General features: G+C 44.7%; 1 protein-coding gene across 2 annotated transcripts in view; it reads left to right on the forward strand.

Moving 5' to 3' along the window:
• clcn2 (chloride voltage-gated channel 2) overlaps positions 1-17,022 on the forward strand; it is a 462,683-nt gene that overhangs the window by 249,605 nt on the left and 196,056 nt on the right. For both annotated transcript variants that reach the window (XM_033032183.1, XM_033032184.1), the window contains exons 10-11: positions 7,695-7,796; positions 10,822-10,906. In XM_033032183.1, coding sequence (XP_032888074.1) covers positions 7,695-7,796; positions 10,822-10,906 — 187 coding nt within the window. The remainder of the gene's footprint in view (positions 1-7,694; positions 7,797-10,821; positions 10,907-17,022) is intronic.

Raw genomic sequence — 17,022 nt, forward strand, 5'->3', positions numbered from 1 at the left:
GGACACGCTAGAGGCAGGAAACATGTTCCCGATGTTGGGTGAGACCAGAACTAGGGGTCGCCATTTAAGAATAAGGAGTAAGCCATTGAGAACGGAGACGAGGAAACACTTTTTCTCACAGAGAGTGGTAAGTCTGTGGAATTCTCTGCCTCAGAGGGCGGTGGAGGCAGGTTCCCTGGATGCTTTCAAGAGAGAGCTAGACAAGGCTCTTAAAAATAGCGGAGTCAGGGGATATGGGGAGAAGGCAGGAACGGGGTACTGAGAGGGCAACCCCTACAAGCTAATTACCGATACAAGTTCAAGTGAGTTTATTGTCATGTGTCCCTGATAGGACAATGAAATTCTTGCTTTGCTTCAGCACACAGAACATAGTAGGCATTTACTACAAAACAGATCAGTGTGTCCATATACCTTAATACAAATATATACACAAATGAATAAATAAACTGATAAAGTGCAAATAACAGATAATGGGTTATTAATAATCAGAGTTTTGTCCGAGCCAGGTTTAATAGCCTGATGGCTGTGGGGAAGTAGCTATTCCTGAACCTGGTTGTTGCAGTCTTCAGGCTCCTGTACCTTCTACCTGAAGGTAGCAGGGAGATGAGTGTGTGGCCAGGATGGTGTGGGTCTTTGATGATACTGCCAGCCTTTTTGAGGCAGCGACTGTGATAAATCCCCTCGATGGAAGGAAGGTCAGAACCGATGATGCACTGGGCAGTGTTTACTACTTTTTGGTGTATTTTCCTCTCCAGGCTGCAAAGTACATGGAATGACTGTTCCCTAACGCAATCATACAATAGCACATAACATAGTTGCAACACAAAGCACTTAGGGGGAAACACTTCCATTAAGTTAAGAAACATTATCACTAGATAAAGAAACATCTTTGGTGCGGTCCCTCTCCTGGACCAATCACAATTAGTGGCGAGAAGGTTGCAACATAATTGAAACCCAACATTCCCCCAACCAATCCCAAGCATGCTTTTGCAGCAGTTCATAGCTCCTTCTGCAGAATCCCATGCATAGTAACAACTTGCAGACCACATAGACAGAAACCACTCTGCAACCCCTTCCCAGGCTTCAGACTTTCTGGAACCATCCATGTCACATGGTTCTGCAGCTTTCTGTAAATGATGTCAAGCAAGTTTCACAGATCTTTACACAGACATCTTCCATTTTCCCAAGTACCCCAAATTTCTGATATTGACAACTGCAACCCCGGGCGTCCCCGTGACTTGGCAGGCCCCACTCATCGGGTTCCCCGGCACAACAGCTCCACTCCACACTCCAGGGACAGCTCACAGTGTGTAGGATGGAACCGGAGCACCCGGGGAAACCCACGCGGTCACAGGGAGCACCCGAGGTCAGGATCGAACCCAGGCACCCTGCACCAGCGTCCCTCACAACCCACAAAAGCCGAACAAACCACAAACCCCGCCTTCTCCACAAGGCGGCAGGAGAGCCACGCTGCCACAGGATCCAACCAGCGTCTCTGGCGCTGTAAGGTAGCAACTCTACCGCCATGCTACTAAGTTCATAAGCAATAGGAGCAGATACAGGCCATTTGGCCCAAGAAGTCTACTCCACCATTCAATCATGGCTGAAATATCTAACCCCATTTTCCCGCCTTCTCCCCATAACCCCTGACATTTGTACTAATCAAGCATCCATCTCTACCTACTGTGCCATCCCAAGGTATCGTGTACTTTGTGTCCCTTATTGTGTAGTGTATGGTCTTTTCCACTACATGTCCCCCTTTATTCGGTTATAGTGGACCATCAGTAATAACGGACACCATCCCGCCCCAAATAGTCGTTACAGCGAGGGTTTGTTGTATTTGAATCTGTTCCGACTGTTTTCTTTGGATTGAGCTACTGAGCTACATTTACAATGAGATATATTTGCTACATTTAGAATCCAAGGACTGTCAAGATTTGATCACTTTTGTACTTAAAGGAATTCAATGCCAGAAAAGATTACAGATGAAGTTAATTTCATAACCCTTTTTCTTAACCAATTGGAAGGAATCACATTATAATGTTGAAAATTGGTAAAAAAATAAAATCTTTGATTAAAGTCACCAAAGGGAATGTCAGGTTGCTGGCTTGTAACAAAATCCAGCTCTCTAGTTAGTGACGTTTGCTGCAGTCAGGAGAATGTGTTGAAAGCATTGCTGTGGCAAGCTGAACAGCTTTGATCTCATCTATAATGTATTTCTCGCAATTGTGCAAAACCCTTGTTTGATTTGATTGTCTTTTTACAAGAAGTTGACATGAATGTTTTGCCTTGAGAGTGAGTCACTTGACACAGCGAGGGTTAAGCTGAGGAAACATTCATTGAAGTAACACGACAAGAGACTGCTGTTGCCATGTTGGCCAAATTGTACCTGATTTAGTAGTGTAGTTTGGATTTACCTGAAGCGTTGTCCTGCTGCGATTTGTGTTGTAGTACTAGCAATTAATTTGTTCAACGTGTGCCTTTTTCCTAATTAGGTAGTTAGTTAGTTTAGTTTATTATCATGTGTACTGAGGTACAGTGAAAAGCTTTTGTTGCCTGCTAACCAGTCAGTGGAAAGACTATCGAGCAATTGAAGGGCCTGTCCCATGAGCATGCGACTCCATGTGGCAAGCGCGACCTAACGTGGTCGCTTGAGCCATACGGCCTCGCGGGGCCGGTCCCACTTCGATCGGCGGAGCCGTATGGAGCTGTGTCCCGACATCGCGCGGGGCTCCGAAAAACTGACCGTGTTTAAAAATTCCGCGCGGCAACGGCCTACCGGCCCGCAGCCACCTCGACGCCGTACGCACCGCCTCGACGGGCGTGCGCAGCGTTTTGACGCCGTACGTCACGCGCGAACTTCCCACGGACTTCGGTCGAACTTCACGTCACTCACTCGACCTTCGCGCGGCCCCCGCTTCTGGTTTGGTCGCGCTCGCCGCATGCAGGTGCATGCTGGTGGGACCGGCCCTGTACGGGGATCACTCAACCTCCGCGCGACCCCCGCACGGCCCCCGTCCCCGCTTCCGGTTTGGTCGCGCTTGCCGCATGCAGGTCGCATGCTCGTGGGACAGGCCCTTTACAATGTACAACTGGGTGTCATGGGGTTATGGGGAGAAGGCAGGAGACTGGAGTTAAGAGGGACAGATGGATCAGCCATGATTGAATGCCGGGATAGACATGATGGGCCGAATGGCCTAATTATGCTCCTATCACTTATGACCTTGATAAAGTGAATGACATAAATAACGTTTAGTGCAAGGTAAAGCCAGTAAAGTCTGATCAAAGATAGTCCGAGGGTCTCCAATGAGGTTGATAGTAGTTCAGGACTGCTCTCAACGGAGCAAAGATTTTATTGAGTTATTTTTTGACAGCTTTGGTGATTTCTGTCACCATTGCTTATATAAGGAAGGATATTGAGGCTAATTGAAGTTTGACTCCAGTACGAAAGACATGCTGAAAGATTCACTTAATTAAACCTTAAGTAATTCTGCCAAGATATTGTAGATCCTCCATCTCTTGAAATCTTTGCAAATTATTTATTTCTCAAAAAAAAGTGTCACTGTGTTACTGTCACCATGATGTTTTGCGGATGGTATTTCTGTCTTTGGTAGTTTAGGGATGTCTTCTCCCAAGTCCATTATAATGCATGTGCATGCGGTAAAATCAAAGCATAACATAAAAGATAGGAGCAGTGGAGCTATTACCCCTCTGCTATTGACCAAGATCATGGCAAAGCTCAAGTCAATGCAGCTCTAAAATAATTTGGTTATGCCGCATTGGAGTGTTGCGTGCAGTTCTGGTCACCTCATTACAGGAAGAATGTGGACGCTTTAGAAAAGGTGCAGAGGTTTAGCAGAATTCTGCCTGGATTAGAGGGTTTCAACAGAGAGAGGATGGAAAGACTTGCATTATTCTCTCCGGAACGTCCGGTGGTTAAGGGGAGACTTGATAGAAATATATAAAATATGAGAAGCATAGTCAGATTGTCAGATCCTTTTTCACGGAGTGGAAATGTCCCACACTAGAGAGTATAGTGATAATGTGCGAAAGGGAAAGTTTAATGGAGATGTGTGGGGCAAGTGTCTTTACACACAGAGTGGTGATCACCTGGAATGGTGGCGTTTAGAGGCATTAGGTGGTAATGCAGGGTTTAAAGCGATATGGATCATGTACAGGCAGTTTAACTTGGCATCATGCTTGGCTGCTAACATCGTGGGCTGAAGGGCCCGTTCATATATTATACTGTTAGAGACACAATAACTGCAGATGCTGGATTAAACCGAAGATAGACACCAAATGCTGGGGTAACTCAGCGGGATAGGCAGCATCTATGGAGAGAAGGAATGGGTAACGTTTCAGGTCAAGACCTTTCTTTAGACATAGACTACGTTCTAGAATCAGAAGTAAGACATCATCCATTGACACTCCTTGTCTCAGACTTCAGTCAGTGCTGAATCTAGTGCCATCCTGTTTCTTTGATGTCCTACGTAAGGGATTGCTCTTGGCTGCACCCTTTCAGTAAACCCAAGCCGCATCTATCTTCTCACATAGGTGTCAAACATCTCATCCATGCATCAATGAAAATGAGAGCAGAGTGTCCTCCCCCATCATCTCCGCATGTCCTGGCTAATATTTATACCGCAGGCAAAATCACAAAGGAAAAGCACATTATTTGCTTGATTATCTCAAAGCTATGTTTAAGAAGTTGCTAAATCCAAATTATTTACAACATTGATGTTTGGGGACTGTAAACTCCTTTGATCCCCTGCAGTAAAACTACTGATTAGATGGTTGGAGATGGGAAGAGATTTCTTTCAGTTCCTTCTGGACTGAGTGGGTTGTGTGAAAACTCTAAGGACCTCTGTGTAGCCAGCACACACCACAGTGGGTGGAATCACAGGAGACAGACTGACCTTTCTCACTTCACAATTCACAAGTCAAGGAGTAGAATTAGGCCATTCGACCCATCGGGTCCACTCTGCCATTCAATCGTGGCTGATCTCTGCCACCTAATCCCATTTTCCTGCCTTCTCCCCATAACCCTTGACACCCGTTCTAATGAAGAACTGATTCTTGATTGTAATATTTGATGTTACTTTATTACTTCCATCACTTTCAGGCCCCAGACTCTGCAATATCTCCAGAAAGGTGCAGGAAACAGAGAGGGGGCTATTTGTATTGCCTTTTGCCTGATTTTCATCGGGCTCTTTATAGTGCTTTGGATTTACAAGTTATTGTGTACAGTTTTGGTCTCCTAATTTGAGGAAGGACATCCTTGTGATTGAGGCAGTGCAGCGTGGGTTCACGAGATTGATCCCTGGGATGGCGGGACTGTCATATGAGGAAAGATTGAAAGGACTAGGCTTGTATTCACTGGAGTATAGAAGGATGAGGGGGATCTTATAGAAACATATAAAATTACTAGACTAAGTGGGACCCATTGGGTCCCATGTTCACACGGGAGGGCTGGTCCCCCGACGCAATAATTCACCTCTCCACCAATTCCAATATTGGTGGCCAGTGGGGGCGGGGGGGGGGGCGTTCTGGAGTGCTGGTATGGGTTCTTGGGGTGGCAGCTCAGTCCCTCAAGCCTGATCTGCTGGCAGCTCACTCACGGCTGGTGGGCTGGCAGTTGACTCATGACTATTCCTTGAAATTCCATTTCAAGCAGGGTGCAAGGCCACCAAATTCAAATCCATGTTCCTACCATTTCAAGCAGGGTGCAAGGCCACCAAATTCAGTGCAGTTTCATACCACTTCAAGCAGGATGCAAGGCCGCCAAATTCAAGTGCAGTTTCATTCCACTTCAAGCAGGGTCCAAGGCCACCAAATTCAAATGCAGCTTCATACCATTTCATGCAGGGTGAAACCACCATAGAACACCAAACTCACAGTTCAGTAGACATTCAGTGTGTTCAGTTGATTCACAGCTCAGACAGAGTCATGACCTCTCCCTCCCCCATCATGCAGAGACTGAGTCACACCCACACTTCCGGGTTTTATAACCCCTCCCCCTCCCACTGGAAAAGGTGTGGCTTTTGGGGTGTGATTGACAGGAGAGAGATTCTCAACATTTTTTTAACACTTTTATTTTTCATTGATGGGAGGAATTCTCTGCACCTGCTCAGCAGAGGGGGGACTGAGTTAGATGGCCAAAAATCAGAGCCGTAAGTGGTAGCGTATTATCTAAAATCAATATACAGTGCAAACAGGAAGTAAGTGCATTTGCAGTAGTGCCTTTTAACTTCAAGCCAAAGCACCCAAGCCGCCATTTGCAGTAAGTAGTGCCTTTCAACCTCATGCCACCATTTGCAGTAAGTAGTGCCTTTCAACTTCAAGCCAATGCACCCAAGCCACCATTTGCAGTAAGTAGTGCCTTTCAACTTCAAGCAAAGCCCCCAAGCCACCATTTGCAGTAAGTAGTGCCTTTCAACTTCAAGCCAAAGCACCCAAGCCACCATTTGCAGTAAGTAATGCCTTTCAACTTCAAGCCAAAGCACCCAAGCCGCCATTTGCAGTAAGTAGTGCCTTTCAACTTCAAGCCAAAGCACCCGCCACCATTTGCAGTAAGTAGTGCCTTTCAACTTCAAGCCAAAGCACCCAAGCCACCATTTGCAGTAAGTAGTGCCTTTCAACCTCAAGCCAAAGCACCCAAGCCACCATTTGCAGTAAGTAGTGCCTTTCAACTTCAAGCCAAAGCACCCAAGCCACCATTTGCAGTAAGTAGTGACTTTCAACTTCAAGCCAAAGCACCCAAGCCACCATTTGCAGTAAGTAGTGCCTTTCAACTTCATGCCACCATTTGCAGTAAGTAGTGCCTTTCAACTTCAAGCCAAAGCACCCAAACAACCATTTGTAGGCAGTGCCTTTTTACTTCAAACAAACCATATTTTCAACTTTGCCACATTAAGGGTACTCACAGTTATGTAGACATTTGTTCAGTGTTATTCAGAGCTCAGAGAGACGTGACCCTTGGCTTCATCCATCTTGCTGAGAATGTGTGAGGCACACCACTTCCTGGTTTTATAGTCCCTCCCCCTCCCTCCAGCAGGGGCAGCAGAGAGAATGGTGAATTTAAAAAAAAACATTAATATTTCTCTGATTTGTCATCGATGGGAAAAATCCTCTGCACCCGTAAGGCGGAGGGGGGCTCTGAGCGAGGTGGCCAAAAATGACGGCTGTAGGTGGCGGCGTTCTGTCTGAAATGGCAGCACAGTGGGCCAAAAGCGGTCAAGATCAGAGATTTAGTAATATAGATAAAAGGACTGGACAAGCTAGATGTAGGAAAAATGTTCCCAAGGTTGGGCAAGTCCAGAACCAGGGGCCATAGTCTCAGAATAAAGGGGAGGCTATTTAAGACTGAAGTGAGAAAAAAAAATTTCACCCAGAGAGTTGTGAATTTGTGTAATTCCCTGCCACAGAAGGCAGTGGAGGCCAAGTCACTGGATGGATTTAAGAGAGAGTTACATAGAGCTCTAGAGGCTAGTGGAGTCAAGGGATATGGGGAGAAGGCAGGCATGGGTTATTGATTCGGGACGATCAGCCATGATCACAATGAAGGGCCGAATGGCCTCCTCCTGCACCTATTTTCTATGTTTCTATGATCGAAGAGCAGGGGGAAATCAGTTACAATGCATTGGAGAAATAAATCTTATTGAGAATAATGATGTCACTGTTCTTGTTTCTTCCAGGATTGCAAGTGGCTTTGGTGGTGCCCTGTTTGTTTACTTCCACAGAAAAATAGTGGCAATCATGAGGAAGCAAAAAACCATAAACAAGTTTTTAATGAAAAAGTAAGTGTGGCGTGTTGTTTCATTACTTACACGTTTGATGCATGTTGGCATTTCCAGGGTATAAAAGCTGATTCAATGGAAGTGCTGAAAATAATGTAAAGCCTGAATATGAAAGGACCTGTAAAGGAAAATGGGTGAAAGATTGATGTGCATTGGAAGTAGGTCAAAGATGATAGGCAAAAGTGGCAAGCGTGACACGTGGATTCACCCAGCGAGAATCTGTGATCTGGAATTCACAGCTTGGAAAAGTGTTCGGAGCAGATCCAATCATATTTTTCAAATGGAAATTGGACAGAGTCCACAAGGGGAAAAGATTGCAGGATAATGGCGAAAGGTGAAATATGTGACTGAGTAGATTACTTTTGAAGGGAACTCTCATGAATTTGTTGAACTGAATGCCTCTGACACTATTGCTCTCATGGTAGTGATGCTGCTTTCTCCAGCAGCTGATGTATTTTCCTCAGCTGCCAGTCAAGGTTTACTCTTGTTCCAACTAGCTTTGACACACACAGCAACAAGACCATAGAAATCTGTACTGGTCAGGCCAGCAATCATTCTGCTCCAGGTTCACCCACAAACACAGTGTAAGCAAAACCAATATGAGACACTAAGGGCACTAAGTGGTGCAGCGGTAGAGTTGCTGCCTTACGGTGCTTGCAAAACCAGAGACCCAGGTTCGATCCCGACTACGAGTGCTGTCTTTACGGAGTTTGTACGTTCTCACCGTGACCGCTTGGGTTTTCTCCAAGATCTTCAATTTCCTCCCACACTCCAGAGACGTACAGATTTGTAGGTATATTAGCTTGGTCTAAGTGTGTAGGATACTGTTAATTGCTGGTCGGTGTGGACTCAATGAGCCAAAGAGCCTGTTTCTGCGCTAAACTAAAAACTAAAACTATTTGGGTTAGGAGGATTTTATTGACAAGGTATTAGTGTAGTTTAGTTTAATTTAGAGATACAGCATGGAAACAGGTCCTTCGGCCCCACCGAGTCCACACCGACCTTTACACTAGCACCGTACTACTAATTAGGGACCATTTACAATTTTACCAAAGCCAATTAACCTACAAACCTGAAAGTCTTTGGAGTGTGAGAAGAAAACGGAGATCTCGGGGAAAACCCACGCACATCACGGGTAGAACGTACAAACAGTACATACAGACACGCACCTATAGTAGGGATCCAACCCGTGCCTCTGGCGCTGTAAGGAGGCAACTCTACTGTTGCACCACCGTGCCACCCCATTTAAAAAAATTGGACAAGATTCCTGCCCCAAGGTCCCATGTACTGCCATAGTATTTAAAACTTTTCCAAGCACTGGTTGGATGGTTGTTTGTCAGGTTGGAGGCCAGTGACGAGTGGGGTGCCACAGGGATCTGTGTTGGGTCCACTGTTGTTTGTCATGTACATCAATGATCTGGACGATGGTGTGGTAAATTGGATTAGTAAGTATGCAGATAATACTAAGATAGGTGGGGTTGCGGGTAATGAAGAAGAGTTTCAAAGTCTACAGAGAGATTTATGCCAGTTGGAAGGGTGGGCTGAAAGATGGCAGATGGAGTTTAATGCTGATAAGTGTGAGGTGCTACATCTTGGCAGGACAAATCAAAATAGGACGTACATGGTAAATGGTAGGGAATTGAAGAATGTAGGTGAACAGAGGGATCTGGGAATAACTGTGCACAGTTCCATGAAAGTGGAATCTCATGTAGATAGGGTGGTAAAGAAAGCTTTTGGTGTGCTGGCCTTTATAAATCAGAGCATTGAGTATAGAAGTTGGGATGTAATGTTAAAATTGTACAAGGCATTGGTGAGGCCAATTCTGGAGTATGGTGTACAATTTTGGTCGCCTAATTTTAGGAAGGATGTCAACAAAATAGAGAGAGTACAGAGGAGATTTACTAGAATGTTGCCTGGGTTTCAGCAACTAAGTTACAGAGAAAGGTTGAACAAGTTAGGGCTTTATTCTTTGGAGCGCAGAAGGTTAAGGGGGGACTTGATAGAGGTTTTTAAAATGATGAGAGGGATAGACAGAGTTGACGTGGAAAAGCTTTTCCCACTGAGAGTAGGGAAGATTCAAACAAGGGGACATGACTTGAGAATTAAGGGACTGAAGTTTAGGGGTAACATGAGGGGGAACTTCTTTACGCAGAGAGTGGTAGCTGTGTGGAATGAGCTTCCAGTGAAGGTGGTGGAGGCAGGTTCGTTTTTATCATTTAAAAATAAATTGGATAGTTATATGGATGGGAAAGGAATGGAGGGTTATGGTCTGAGCGCAGGTATATGGGACTAGGGGAGACTATGTGTTCGGCACGGACTAGAGGGGTCGAGATGGCCTGTTTCCGTGCTGTAATTGTTATATGGTTATATTATATGGTTCCAAAATTGTGCACAATCTGATTCAAAAATAAGATTGTATATATTAAAATAGATTTTGAATTCTAAGGGTGAATCAAAAAGAGAAAATATCTCTTCATCTAAAATAAAACAGAACATGCTGGGAATACTCGCCAGGTGAGACAGCTTCATAGGAGAGAAGAACAGATTCATCTTTTTTGGTCAATAACCTTTCTTTTGAACCTTACTTCATGGAAGGTAAGTAATCTGCAGTGTGAGCTCGGAGACCTTTTACACATTGTGCTTCATCAGCTGAGTACTTCCAAGGCTTAGTTTCATCTCAGATTTGCAGCATCAGCAGTATTTGGGTGAATTTTTCTTCAACTCTTGCGTTTAATTGGAGCACTGTTATGCAGTTGGTGTTTAAACAAACCCTAACGCCACAATGGATAGCACATAACAAATGTATGCATATGCAGAAATTGGAGGGATATGGACCAGGCAGAGGAGATGTTTAACTTGGCATCACAGACATTATGGGCCTGTTCTTATGCCTACTGTGCGTTGTTTTATATTCTGTTGTATGTGCATCATATTAATGAATGTGTCGAAGATGCAGCTTTGTGTGTTCTGCAGAATATGCTGAAATGAAACATGACGTTGAATGAAACTCTCTCCTTTCTTTCAGGCGCCTGCTTTATCCAGCACTGGTGACTTTGCTCATTGCTACTCTCTCATTTCCTCCTGGGTTTGGACAATTCATGGCTGGAGAGGTAGATTTTATTTTTATCTGTGCTCAACGTATGAATTTTTATGTCAATCATTTATGTCAACTGAGTTTCCTCTCAGTCTGTAGAAGGGTCCCAACCCAAAATGTCACCCATTCCTTCGGTCCAGAGATGCTGCCTGGCCCGCTGAGTTACTCCAGCATGTTGTTCTATCTAGGGGTGAGATTAGAGGAGGTAAGGGGAGTAGATGTTTCTCCAGCAGTTAGAGATAAAAATGTCCAGAGAGGGTAGAGGGCCGTCTGAGGGAGTCCAGGAGGAGGAGAAATGTTGGAGATGGTCGAATAAGAGATCAGTGAGTATAAGGTCATAAGGAATAGGAGTAGAATTAGGCCATTTGGCCCATCAAGTCTACTCTGCCATTCAATCATGGCTGATCTATCTCTCCCTCCTAAACACATTCTCCTACCTTCTCCCCATAACCCCTGACACTTGTAAGAAGTTAGTTATGTTACAGTTTTACAAACAGGGTGGTGGGTATCTAGAACCAGCTACCAGATGAGGTTCTTGAGGCAGGTATTGTAATAACATTTAAAATACATTGGGACAAGTAGATGGATAGGAAAGGTTTAGAGGGATATGGACCAAATGTGGAACTCCCCACCATCGAAGGGATCTACAGGAGTCACTGCCACAAAAAGGCAGCCAGCCACAAAGGAGACCCAGACCATCCTGGCCACACACTCATCTCACCCCTGCCATCATGAAGAAGGTACAGTAGCCTGAAAACTGTAAAGTCCAGGTTCAGAAATAGCTTATTTCCTCCAGCCATCAGCCCATTAAACACCACAACCTCCAAATAATCTCTGAACTACAAGGACTTTGCGTACATTGCTTTTTGTCTTTGCACTATTACTTTTTGTTTGTTTTATATGTATATATTTTGAACATTTTTCATTGTTTATTATGGTGTTTACAAGGTCCTCTGTTTACATATCTGTTGTGTTGCTCCAAGTAAGAATTTCATTGTTCCATTTCGGGACATCTGACAATAAAACAGTCCTTACTCTTGAGGACGGACTAGTGTAGCTGGCACATGTTGGTTTGCATGGGCAAGTTTTACAAGCATGCCATAGGGAATGAAAATCTATAGCCAACAGCAATATTAGATAAACTGGTGGGGGGGTGGATTGGAGCAAGTTAAGGGGAAGCCTAAATGTGTGAGGAAGAGTAAATGAAAGGGCCCAAGTTTCCTCTAGAAAAGGTGTCAGAAGTAGACAACTGTGAATGTAAATGGTAGAGAGACAATTAGATTGTTTTAAGCTCTAAGATCAATAGGAGTCCTGAGCTTATTGCCTGTTGAGGTGATTGAGGCAGAACGCCATTCCACTTAAAACAATACTTGGATATATCTTTGAAGAGCCAAGGCCTGCAGGGCAACATAGCTTGTGATGGAAGGTGGAATTAGGTTGGGTAGCTCTTTTGATGTCAGCATTGACACGGTGGACGGAATGACATCTCCTGTGTTGCATTTGTTTTTCAAGACCAGAATTCCCTTGCCCAAACGATCTTCACAAAGTTCTCTCCTTCCTCAATCTGGACATTCCTTTAAAGCTACCTCTTTGATCAGGATACAGTTATCTGTCACTGTGCACTCCTTAAGGCTTGGGTTCAGATTTAATTTCCTAATATTGTAATGAAGTATCAATGGCACATGTCACTAGTTTGAGGATAGCGGACTGGAGATACAAGTGTGTGTAACAACATACACTATCCTATTAAATGTCTGAAAATTATGAGCATGTTGATCCACATCTGCTCCCAAGACGAGGCTTTCCAGACGAGGACATGTGAGATGTCCTCATTATTTAGTGAATGTGGTTCCTCTCCAGCTGTCATCCGGAGATCCCTCATCCACGTCTCCTCTGTATCCCAGAGATCTGTCCTCACTCCCTCTCTCCCCAGACGAAACAAGGACAAAGTTCCCCTGCGCCTCACCATTCATCTCACCAGCCTTCACATCCAGCACAATCCTCTGACATTAGATGCAAAATGCTGGAGTCACAGGTAGCATCTCTGGAGAGAAGGAATGGGCGACGTCTCCAGACCTTCTTCAGTTGCTTCCTACACATCCTCTGACATTTCTGTCACCTGCAACATGATCCCACCATTAACCACATCTTCCCATCTCCACCTCTTTCCGGCTTCCGCAGAGACTACTTTCCTTGGCAACTCCTTGTTTCACCCGTCCCTTCCCACGCAAACCACCCCGTCCCCAAGTACTTTCCCCTGCAACTACCAGAGTTGTAACACTTGTCCCTGTGCCTCCTCCCTCACTTCCATCCAGGGACCCCAGAAGTCCTTCCAGGTGAGACAGAGGTCCACGTGCACCTCCTCTAGCCTCATCTACTGCATACAGTGTTCACCATGTGGCCTCCTGCACATCTGCAACACCAAGCGTAGACTCGCCGACCATTTCACTTGTGCTCGATCCTCCTATGGGATATCCCGGTTGTGACACATTTTAACTCCCCTTCCCATTCCCACACTGACCTTTCTGTCCTCGGCCTCCTCCATTGCCAGAGTGAGGCCACACGCATATTGTAGGAACAGCATCTCAGATTTTACTTGGGTAGTTTCCAACCCTGTGGTATAAACATTGAAGTCTCCAATTATAGGTAACTTCTACATACACCCCCCTCCCTCTAACCCCCCTCCAGAAATGTCACCTATCCATTTTCTCCAGAGTTCCCGCTTGACCCGCTGAGTCACTCTGGAATTTTGTGTCTATCTTTGGATTTTAAATTGATTGAGCTAAAGGGCAACTTTCCAAATCAAATGACCTTGAACGATAATTTGTTAAATGGTCAGTTTGTATTGCGGATAAAGCAATTATTTTAGAAAGCTGTCTTTGTAGACCAACAAAGTTTGTATTCCTATATAAAACTCTTTTAATCTCCAATTGGTTGTACATTTTGGTTTAATGTTACACAACGTTCAGTTGCTTCTTGCAAGCGCTGAAAATGTATTTATGTAATGAAGACTTTGTCTTTTCCTTCGGACACAAGGAACTGCAGATGCTGGTTTACAAAAAATGACATAAAATGCTGGAGTAACGTAGTGGGTCAGGCAGCATCTCTGGAGAACATGGACTCATCTCCCGCATTCGGAGTTCCCAACGTAGACTCCTTTACATCAGCGAGATCAAACCTAAACTCAGTGACCATTTTGCAGAACACTTGCGCTCGGTCTGCCAAGGCCTGCTGGATCTCCCAGTTGCTAACCATGTTAACTCCCCTTCCCATTCCCATACTGACTTTTCTATCCTGGGCCTCCATCATTGCCAGGGTGAGGCAACACAAAGTGTTCAAGAAGGGCTGGAGGGTCTGAAGAAGGGTTTCGGCCTGAAACGTTGCCTATTTCCTTCGTTCCATAGATACGGCCGCACCCGCTGAGTTTCTCCAGCACTTTTGTCTACCTGAGGCAACACAAAAACTGGAGGAACAGCGCCTCACTTGGGTAGCTTGTGGTATGAACTTGTGATTCTCAAATATTAGGTAACCACTGACAAACAACCCTTTATTTCTTCTACTTCATTCTTTCTCTCCTTCCCCACTCCCAGCCATCCCTGTGCCCCACCTGGGCTTGCACCCATGTCCCCCCTTCCTCCTCCCCCTTATTCCTAGAATTCCTATATTCCTATCTATAGGACCTATATTCCTTCCTTTAGCATCACTATCCTCATTGCACACCTTTTCTCTTTTCATCTCTGTGCTTTATCCAACCATCTGCTTAACAGAGCCCTAGTGAGACCACACCTGGAGTATTGTGTGCAGTTTTGGTCCCCTAATTTGAGAAAGGACATTCTTGCTTTTGAGGAAGTGCAGCGTAGGTTTACAAGGTTAATTCCCGGGATGGCGGGACTGTCATATGCTGAGAGAATGGAGCAGCTGGGCTTGTGCATTCTGGAGTTTAGAAGGATGAGAGGGAATTTCTCATTGAAACATATAAGATTGTTAAGGGCTTGGACACGCTAGAGGCAGGAAACATGTTCCCGATGTTGGGGGAGTCCAGAACCAGGGGCCACAGTTTAAGAATAAGGAGTAAGCCATTTAGAACGGAGACGAGGAAACACTTTTTTTCACAGAGTGTGTTAAGTCTGTGGAATTCTCTGCCACAGAGGGCGGTGCAGGCAGGTTCTCTGGATGCTTTCAAGAGAGAGCTAGATAGGGCTCTTAAAATAGTGGAGTCAGGGGATATGGGGAGAAGGCAGGAATGGGGTACTGATTGGGGATGATCAGCCATGATCACATTGAATGGCAGTGCTGGCTCGAAGGGCCAAATGGCCTACTCCTGCACCTATTGTCTATTGTCTAATCAATAACCCCCCACTGGTACCTACCTATCATTCACCAGGCTTTGTACTGCCCCTCCTTTCTTCCAGTTTTCTCTTCCCCCTCTCCTACCCCCCCAATCAGTCCACAGAGGGGTGCCGATGCAAAGCATCTCTTATCCACGTTCTCCAGAGATGCTTCCTGACCTGCTGAGTTACTCCAGTGCTTTGTGTCTCTTTGACTGATTTTGTTTATAGGTTTTGGAAGCAAAGGCACTGTGTTTTTACATTACAGAGGAAATGAATCAATGACCTTCCTTCCTGCAGGCTTTGACATTTATATACATGAACTACAATACCACTGATAAAATGAAAAATTTCCTTTGGACTTTAATCTTTCACTACAATAAATGCGGGACATGTGAGAAGGATAGTTGGCAGCCTGCTCTTCAATTATTTACCCGTTGACTCATCACTGCAATGCCCATTCCTGCAATCCCTTCACATATTGCTTTGGGCATAATTTCAATCAATTCTATAAGACCACGTTCTTTCATGATGGCTATCATTTTAAAAGTCACTAATAAATGCCTATTTGCTACAAATTGGAGCAGCTGGCTACAATCTGGTTACTATACTGGTTTATAATTAAGCATTGTCTCAAAGAGATTTCAAAGCAATGAGTTGAGAATGCCCAACACCATCTACCTAATTGGTTTCTATGTCAGAATTACATTGTTCATGCTGATTAGTCTGCCAGAAAGACTAAAATATTAATCAGTGAAAGAAAAATTCCATTCTGCTATATTTAAAAAAAAATCAAATTATTCAGAGTGCAAAGTGCAAATTGAGACAATTTGTCTTGCAGAATTGCAACATAATGCCCCTGTCCCACTTAGGAAACCTGAACGGAAACCTCTGGAGACTTTGCGCCCCACCCAAGGTTTCCGTGCGGTTCCCGGACGTTGCAGGTGGTTGCCGGAGGTTGCAGGTAGTGGAAGCAGGCAGGGAGACTGACAAAAACCTCCGGGATTGTCTTTGAAATCCTCTTGCGTTTGTTAAATGGTTAAAGTAATACAAGCTAATGATAAAGTGTGTAAAGTTTTATATCATCGGAAATTGGGAACAGAGAAGACAGTATTTGCACACACATGTCTGTGCATGAAGAATTTGATATTGATGGGAGACACAGAATGCTGGAGTAACTCAACGGGACAGGCAGCATCTCTGGAGAGAAGGAATGGGTGTGGACCGCCCAGTATCCTGACAGCAGTCTGAAGAAGGGTCTCGACCCAAAACATCGGCCATTACTTCTCTCCAGAGACGCCGTCTGTCCCGCTGAGTTACTCCAGCATTCTGAGTCTACCTTCGATTTAAACCAACATCTACAGTTCTTTCCCACACAAAGAATTTGATATTTCTGGTTTAAGAGCTATGATTTTATTTTGCTAATTATTTTTGGTGTATGCATGAATAAACTGCATACAACATATATTTAGAAGTATTTCTTCATTATTTTACGGTGTTGCAGTTTTCAGTGGGGGGAAGAAGTTTGGGGAATTTCTCTTCTGCACAGTGGGACAGTTAATACAAGGGAGCAGAATTAGTCATTCAACCCATCGAATTGCATCTCATAGAATTATGAGCAGTGTGCATTTGGTCAAAGCATTTACTTCGCCTTCTTTAACTCTCAGTCAGTGGATATTTTTAAGGCAGAGATAGATAGATTGTTGATTAGTACGGGTGTCAGGGGTTAAGGGGAGAAGGCAGGAGAATGGGGTTAAGAGGGAGTGATAGATCAGCCATGATTGAATGGCGGAATAGACTTGAT

This window comes from Amblyraja radiata, chromosome 13, assembly GCF_010909765.2.
Source record: "Amblyraja radiata isolate CabotCenter1 chromosome 13, sAmbRad1.1.pri, whole genome shotgun sequence".
Classification (NCBI taxonomy): domain Eukaryota; kingdom Metazoa; phylum Chordata; class Chondrichthyes; order Rajiformes; family Rajidae; genus Amblyraja; species Amblyraja radiata.